General features: G+C 39.4%; 1 protein-coding gene and 1 long non-coding RNA gene across 2 annotated transcripts; one reads left to right on the top strand and one right to left on the bottom strand.

Moving 5' to 3' along the window:
• Positions 1-1,199: 1,199 nt before the first annotated feature.
• LOC134202309 (phospholipase A1 member A-like) lies at positions 1,200-2,279 on the top strand. The gene is made up of 2 exons (XM_062677337.1): positions 1,200-1,242; positions 1,303-2,279. The coding sequence occupies exons 1-2, from the start codon at positions 1,200-1,202 to the stop codon at positions 2,277-2,279; spliced, it is 1,020 nt and encodes a 339-aa protein (XP_062533321.1).
• Positions 2,280-4,051: 1,772 nt separating this feature from the next.
• Positions 4,052-8,192, bottom strand: LOC134202297 (uncharacterized). The gene is made up of 3 exons (XR_009977200.1): positions 7,851-8,192; positions 7,402-7,506; positions 4,052-4,609 (listed from the first exon to the last, which is right to left on the bottom strand). It is a non-coding gene; the product is annotated as an uncharacterized LOC134202297 (long non-coding RNA).
• Positions 8,193-8,933: the final 741 nt, after the last annotated feature.

Genomic DNA, 8,933 nt, shown 5'->3' with positions numbered 1-8,933 from the left:
GTGATTTGATTGAATGGAAAGAATACCGCCACATATCTTCACAATTACTCTTATTTCTTACAGAATCATGAAGCTCGAAACATCCCCGTTCCATTACAAAGTGTCTGGTTTTCTTAGAACGATCGGACGTGCCACCCGATTCGATGAACAGATTAAACCCCAAATTTCGTCGGATTCCATGATTTTCAACACCGATTAATTTTTAGATTTAGTCTGATTTGCCAAATGATGAAAATAAATAAACCGATTAAACACCCAACTCCGTCTGATTTTATTATTTTCCACATAAATCAATCTACAGATTTAGTCTGACCTGCTCCATGATTATATGTATTAAACCGATTAAACACCCTATATCATCTGATTTCATTATTTTGCAACCCGATCAATCTATAGACTTAATTTGATTCACTCCATGATGAAATTTAATAATTCGATTGATCACGCTATTTCGTCTGTATTCATTATTTTCCACACCGATCAATCTACAGATTTGGTCTGGTTCGCTCAATAATAAAATTCAATAAATCGATTAATCACTCTATTTCGTCTGGTTTCATCACACATTATTTTAAAGGAAATTGACCTATTATTCATTCGACTTAGTAGATATTAGTCTACCGATTTCGTTTAACGTCGCGTCGGATGGCTCCCCTGTAAAAATCCCATAAGGCTTGGTGAAACAATCTATAAATTCGTCGGGACTATCATCGGTCGATCGTACCGACGAAAACCGATTTAGTCTGGGGGAAAGTCGGGAGGATTTTTTATGGGGGCGGATGATATTTACATGTCTGTCATCAAAGCACGCTCAGAGTGGATTGCCCAATTATTAAATCTCACCCTCACACCCGTCTTATGGAAAATCATTCTTGGCCAATTGGAACTGCTATATTAGAGTGGCGTTATTTTGCATTGGCGCATGATTATGTTTTACCGACCTTTATGGCTCTTATCTATAGTTCATTTGAGGAGTACGTATGTACGTATATAAACAATAAGATAGTTCAATAACATGTTACGATCGTCAGACCACTCTTAGTTTGCAACTAATGCAAAAAATATTTTATGACTTTTAATCGTATCGCAAATGGACTTACCCAGTGGATTTAGAACAACTGATAGCACGATAGCAATTAAGCTATAAAATCTCATTACGAACCATCGACTTATTTCAGTTACTCTCTGGAATCCGAAAAATGTTCGCCCGTCATCTAGCTCTACTTGCATTCTTATCAGTTGGTATTAATTTATTTTATTGCACGATAAATTTGCTTAATTACTGAAAAAATCGTTTCTCAGCTTACGCCTTCCCACTGGATCAGAGCAACTGGCAGCTGATTCCTAATGCAGAAGGTTTTCTACATTTGGTGAACATCAATCCATATAATCTACCAGAAGCCAATCCTTCCGATCCGGAGCTGCATTTCAATCCGGAAGCCGACATTGAGTTCCGTTTGTTCACGCGAAACAATCCGAGTCAAGCTCAGATTTTAGAGATCAACAACCCCGCGTCTGTTACCGGTTCAAACTTCAATCCAGCTCACCCAACACGGTTCACGATTCATGGTTGGAATGGCAACGGTAACGATGGACTGAACACCCGAACACGCGATGAACTACTGGCTTTGGGTGATTTCAACGTGATTGCAGTGGACTGGAGCGTTGCTGCAGTAAATCCAAACTACATTACGGCGCGTAACGCCGTTGGACCAGCCGGATTTGGAGTCGGTCGACTGATCGATCGTCTTATTGAACTGACGGGAGCCAATGTGAACAACATCTATGTTATTGGTTTCAGTTTGGGGGCTCATGTAGCGGGAAATGCTGGAAAACACTTCAATGGTCGTATAAACTCCATCATTGCGTTGGATCCAGCCGGGCCGTTGTTCTCTGCCGGACAGAGTGACGCCGTATCGCCTCAGGATGGTCTATACGTGGAAACCATCATGACCAACGCAGGATTGCTGGGTTCGAACGAGCCCCTGGGTCAAGCAAATTTCTACCCGAACGGAGGGCGAACGCAGCCGGGTTGTGGAACTGACATCGGAGGCGGCTGTGCGCATGGACGGGCCCCAGCGTATTACATAGAATCCCTGCGTTCGACAGTACCGTTCCGTGCAACACGTTGCGCTAGCCACATTGAAATTCTTGCAGGAGTGTGCACTCCAAGTGGACCCGATGCCAATATGGGTGGACAGCCGTCAAACTTTGGACGTGGCGTCGAAGGTGTTTTCTTCCTCACGACTAACGCTGAATCGCCATTTGCACAAGGTTGAATAAACGGAACAAGTAAAATGAGCGTGATATTGTTGATCTGAGTTTTGTTTTGACGAACACAATTTGAGAATTGAATCTGAATTTTATTGAAAGATAAATTATTAGAATCATTTATCATATCATATCATATTTGAAAAACTTTATTAGCGTTATTGTAGTTCAAGTTGAAAGCCGATGTGAGGTCTCACCTAAATCGGTTTTTCCGTCAATTTCTGGATATCGCAGCTTCATCGCGAATACATAGTGTGTATGAAGGCACACGGCTATGCCATATAGTCGCACTACTCGCGACCCAAATGCGACCTAGAAATCCTTCGGGAATTCTTTTATGAATTTGAAACTTTTTTTTTGATATTCTGGACTTCCTTTTGCTTACACGGGAATTTCTCCGAAAATTAAGGAACTAGGGAATTTCCGCCAAAAATCTGGAGAAAATTTCGAAGATATTACGAAAATCTCGAAGCCATTCTCGAAGGAATGCTCCATTTCCTGGAAGGTTGTATACTATTTCGCCAAAACATTTCGCGGTGCGACATTCTGCGGAATGTAGGGTAAAGGATGTATTTTGGACCACCCTTACGGGGGCTCTTATTTTGGACCACCAAGAGGAATTTGCACTCAGTGGTCCAAAATATGAGCCGTCGAACTGGTGGTCCAAAATACCTCCCTTACCCTACCAATTTTCCGAAAGACATTTCGCGGAATACACCTTTTCACCGAACAAAATTTTTAATTTTTCACGGAAAGTTATTCCGTGGAATGCCGTTTGGCGGAATTCAGTTAAAATAATTAACATTGGAGTATTTATTGAATTCTACATATTTACATGGTGCTAGTTCTTTATAATCCAATCACAATTCTATTATTTTGTGGTTCGAAACAATGAAGGAAAGCAATGCTTTATTTGAATAAACCGAATAAACGCATTTGCTGGCCGGTATTTGGGTATTTGGTATCTGGCGAAAATTCCTTAGTTCCTTAAGGCCACTCCTGACGGAATCCAAGTTTCAAAGTGCTCGCGTTTTCGGGGGTACACCACCCGATACGGAAGCAACGCACAACTGTCATTGTATTATTTCACGCATGATGCGACGCAGCAAAACTAAATCAACCGAAAATGACAGTAGTGCGCCGCTTCCGTATCGACTGGTGTGTCCCCGAAAACGCGAGCACTTTGAAACTTGGATTCCGTCAGGAGTGACCCCGTATAAGCAAAGAAATTCCCGTATAAGCAAAAGGATGTCCAGAATATCTGAAAAACGTTTCAAATTCTTCAAAGAATTTCCGAATTACCGAAGGATTTCTAGGTCGTACTTCGTACTTCGAGTAGAGTCAAGTACGAGACATTGAAGACGACCCTACTGTTGAGGTCGAAATACGCATTCGTCAAGGTACAATCAAGTGGTGGAATTAAATGGGATGGTACAAACTCGTCTTATGACAAGAACCCCGGTGATGTATATTATTTTTAGACCAACATTTGAAAAGGATGATGAAAATCAAATAATCAAACAATCGAGGATGAACAAGACTCTTATGCGATCTCATATCCAAAATATCATTAGATAAAAACTCGCTAGAGAGTAAGAATCGTTCGATAATTGTATTTCGATTCCAAGCATTAGTAAATACTATTATAACCGGCAAGAGCGACTGAGGTAGACGGAACCGAATGGAGAATACTCGCGGAGGAACGAAAAGGTTATTAAATTATAATAATACTTTAAGGATTTCGGAGCTAGTTGGAAATAGGTGTTACTCGCTTGGTGGGTCGTGTTGAAAGAGGCCGACAGTCGCCGGACCATTTATTAGATCGGTATTGGTCTTGATCGTTTGCTATAAACGAGTTTTATAGCAGTACACTGAAAATACCTTTTAGTTATTTTAAGGTACATATCAATCCTTCCCTTTTTCAAGATTTCAGATAGTCTATAAGACTTAGAAGGGAAAATTATTCGCAAATATTTACAGAAAAACATTCGATCATTTAAAACTAAAATGATTCAAATTCGCTTAAAATATTCTTTCTGATTGTTCTTTTCGAATGCCTCGGCAGGCCATCGAGCGCCAAATTCGATTCACTTATTCTTTTTCCGATGCGGTTTGACCGGCGACTGGAACCTCCACAATGCTCACTCCGAGAATCCCCGGAAGGGCTTTTTGCTGACTCCTCATCGACACGCGTTCCTCGTTGTGGTAATGGATCGGGATCATCGACATAGGGATCGACATGTACCATCATCGATTGACATCTCCGGACGCGCGCATCGCCAACGGCCTTCATTTGACTTCGGAGTACCGTGGCCGTCATTCCGCCTCCAACTGTAGTCTGTAAAATATTTTTACAAATACGTTTACGAAAATTAGCATACAACCATTTATCCTGAGGGTTACTGTTCCTGTACCATAAGGCATCATCAGCCATCAGGCTGTCCAAAAGATCTTTTCTATGCTTTTTGCCAATATCATCATTAGATTTAGTAATTAATTCATCATTGAGATAGTCGCAGCTAATTAATGGTACTTTACTGTTATTGTTGTATTGCTTTACATTAATCATATAGATTTACAATTTAAAAGTATAGCCTAAAACCTTCTGAGAAGAAATAAATCCTTCCATCGTCATATAATTTTTCATAAAAATAGTCCAATTATATCCTCCAGTTTTGCGTATAAGCATTTTGGGTCAAGTAAAAACATTCTAATTACATCTTTAACCATTCGAACTATTCTCTCCACCTTGCCATTAATAGCAAGATTATACGGATGACTGTTTAAACCCCATATTCCTTGCCTCTCAAAAAAGTGAGGACTTAATAGAGGACCACTACTTGGCATTCTGTCTGGAAACCCATATTTAGCAAAATATGCTAACAGCAGTTTTACCAATTCATCATATTCTGTTCTATTTTTCATCCATTCAACTTCCATCCTATTTGAAAAGCCATCAACGTTTAATAATTTAACGTGATGCTTAAAGTAGACCTGATCCTGTTGTATTCTACCAAAATATATTGTGGAAGTAATCCATTTCGTATTATTCAACTGTTTTGGTTGCTCTGCCATAACAGCAGGAGCATCACAAGCATTAACAATCCTTTCCAAATCAGCAACTGACTGCTCAATGGGAATCGCAAACAAATATCAGCACTATTATCCCTTATTGCATCGGGAACGTCAAAAGCTTTCCTATAAATAGGTGTGTCAATTTTTAAAACAAATTCGGTTTCATTACCTTTAATAGGAGTCAAAAAATCTTTAATGAAAACATCAGACAATTTAGTCTTGACATAAATCATTAAGTCGTTGCTCTTGTGTTCAATTATTCTGTTTCCAGTTACTTGTTTATCAAAACTATTACGCCAGTTGGGAAAGAAAACATCCAACCAGGTTCTCCCAAATAAAGGAACAAAATCATGATCACTATCCAATACCAGAAGTTTTAATTTTGCCTTTATATTCCGAAAAATAACAGAAACTATAACTTCTCCAGCAATTTTCAATCGAGAACCGTTTACCACTATCAAACTTTTAGAACTTTTCTGCAGGGGAACATTGTATTTAGCCAAAAATAGCTTCTTTCCAATTACAGAAACGTACTATCAATCTCCATCTGCATATTAATGCCTTGAATAGCTAGTTCTAGTAAACATGGATGACTTTTGTTAATGGAAGAAACATGCATGCACTGTAATTCACTTTGGTCTGAGTCATCAGTCTTGTCTTCCCAACAATTTTTCTCACTCGACAAATTATCGTCCGTATTTGTACTGCTTTCTTTCAAGTTGATGTTGTTGATTGGACTCCTCTTTAATTGGTTCAGCTTCAGGCACCTCCTTCTGATATGTCCTGGCACTCCGCAATAGTCGCACACTCGTCGGTCGATAACGATTCGGCTCTCATTCTTCAGTTCCCCTGGGCGAACCAGAGCATCCTGATGTCTGCGATGCTGATCCTGATGAGACCTCACTTGTTTGAACTGTGAACATTTGTCGTCCCGATTGTTGTGTCTATAGTATGGCTTTGCATTGCGCTCCCCAACCGCTGAGGAATATCTGTAGCCTAAACGGCGCTTCATTGGGCCACAACCATGAACTGAATCTGCCATGCGTTGCAAAAAAATATCTCGGCTTCCAACAATAGAAGCGATTTGTTCAAAAGAATGATCATGTGTTAATGTTTTTGCATTAGAAGCAGCTAACTCCCATGTCGATATAATCTTCTCAACTTGAGCTAGATTCAATTTGTCCCCATCTTCCGCTAACAACTTTTATCTCATAGCGTCATCCAACAAGCCAATAAGTACGCGATCAAGTATACGATCCTGTTTATCACCCTTGAAATTACAATACTCAGCTTGGAGTTTAAGCGAAAAAAGAAATTCACTGGCTGTTTCACCAGACTGTTGTACTCGGGACCCAAATTTGAAACGTTGGATTAAAACTGAATCCATTTTGTCCAATTTTCGCTTAAGTTTTTCGGTTAGCTCGTCAAGTGGTGCTTCATCAAGCAACCTCTCACTAAGGTACAAATTTTGAGCCACTTCAAAAAGATAATAACCTCCAAGAAGGAACATGTGGTCTTTCTTGTCGGCATCTGCTACTTTGTTGATACGAAAATGGTACCCAAGCCGCTTGAACCATGATGCGAAAGATTGTTCCTTACGGTACGGATCGATATTTGATGCTACGTACGACATAATTTCTATAGCTATTAAAACCAACCAATAATTAAAACTTTATAAAATAATAAACCCAAAATAATTCGGATAAATGTTTCAAAATAATTTGTTAAAATGGTACCATATAAGCACCCTAAATTAAATATTTCAATTGGTTTTAAATAATTTCCGCGCAATTTATCAAACGCAACATACTTCCATTGATCATCAGAAAAATAAAATCGAAAAAAATTCAACAAATAAATTTATCAAAACCGTCTCAATTTAAGGCGTATCCGCCATTCATGCGAAAAACGGCCTTTTGTCTAATTTGTTTCAACACAATACACTCTTTCACCAATAAAATGTATTCCGGAATCAAATGATTCACTTTGCACGTTCAACTGTTTAATAATTTAAAATACAAGAAACAACCACACTGTCGAAACAAAACGACTTACCACAATCCAATAATACAAAACCCGAAAGTTTTTTTTGTGCTCCGGCACCTTCCACGGACCTTAATTCCAAAGGGGAAAAATGTATCCGTCGACAATCCCCGCTATCTGTATGGAATATAAAGAAAAACACTTATTAATCACTACCTAAATAGTTTCAAAAAACTTTTCACTTTTCTTTTGTTGTTCCAACCTTCTGTTAAAATAATAAAACAATAGGCGTATTTTCAATTTAGCATAATTATTACCGACTAAACACAATAAAGGAAAAATAAATCCTTTATCCAAACAAAAAATCTTTTTCAAGAGTTTTTCTTCTCCGTGTTCCCGTGTTTGTTTTGTTTCGATGAAATGAAATCACTATCAATCATACACCTCTTACACCACAAAATGGTGTTTCACTAGCACAAAAACGTGCTTTCACTAGCTTTTTCAATCCCTTTATACTTTACCAATACCGCTTCTCCGGGAAAACCGTCGGAAATTTTCCGATATCTACCACCTGCTCTGCAACCAGTCTAAACATTTGTGCCGCTGCTGTTTAAATCGCGCTCCGCCCCGGAGGCAAAACTGCACACTCCTAGCGAAGAAAGTCTATCCGGCAATCGCCCGGGGAACAGCACTTTTTTTCTCACACGCGCACTTTTCGTAAATTTTCCTCGTCGCCAATATTATAACCGGCAAGAGCGACTGAGGTAGACGGAATCGAACGGAGAATACTCGCGGAGGAAACGATTAATTAATAAAAGTGTAATAATACTTGAAGGATTTCGGAGCTGTTGTAGAAAGGTGTTACTCGCTTGGTGGTTCGTGTTGAAAGAGCCCGACAGTCGCCGGCTCGTTTATTCGAGAGCGCTTGACATTCGCCAAGCGCTACCATAATATTTATAGCGATTACACATGTAATAAAAAATACTCATTCGAAGGTATATATCACTTGCGAATGCTGAGGAAGGGGAAGGATAGTTAGTCAGACACCTACTTAAAATATGCAGAGAGCTCTACGACCTCTCATAGGTGCCACGGGAGGTTTTAGAATTGTTAGAGTGGAAAGTTATAACAGTAGGAATCGTTTCGATGGAACGTGGAAAACTGAAGAACTATGATAGAAATGCAATGTAGGAAAGGGACGAACCTGAAATTTAACCCACGGAAGCGGTAGCCACTAGACCACTGAGCTCGTCCATGAAATTGGTATAAGTTAGTTTTACATTTAAATGATAATCTGTTCCAAAATTTGAAAAGTTATCGCCAATGTCAATTCGCCTATTTTTCACACATGAAAAGTTATAATATGATAATTCCAATAATGATCATATGAGAATGATTCAGCACAACCCTGGCTGAATAATGTACCGCTGCAACCATCACCGAAGCATACTGAAACAGAGACTAAGCACCCGCCACTAAGTCAGTCTAAATCTCCGGTGGTTCAGAAAAGCCCATCGTTAAAGCTGGGCAGTCAACGGTGTTTGGTGGTCATCCTATGGAGGAAGTTAGAGTAGGTGCTATGCAACACGACGCGACAAAGAAGT

This window comes from Armigeres subalbatus, unplaced genomic scaffold (genome assembly GCF_024139115.2).
Source record: "Armigeres subalbatus isolate Guangzhou_Male unplaced genomic scaffold, GZ_Asu_2 Contig1141, whole genome shotgun sequence".
Taxonomy (NCBI): Eukaryota; Metazoa; Arthropoda; class Insecta; order Diptera; family Culicidae; genus Armigeres; species Armigeres subalbatus.
Note: the sequence above shows the minus strand (reverse complement) of the source record. Positions and strands in the feature narration are given on the sequence as shown.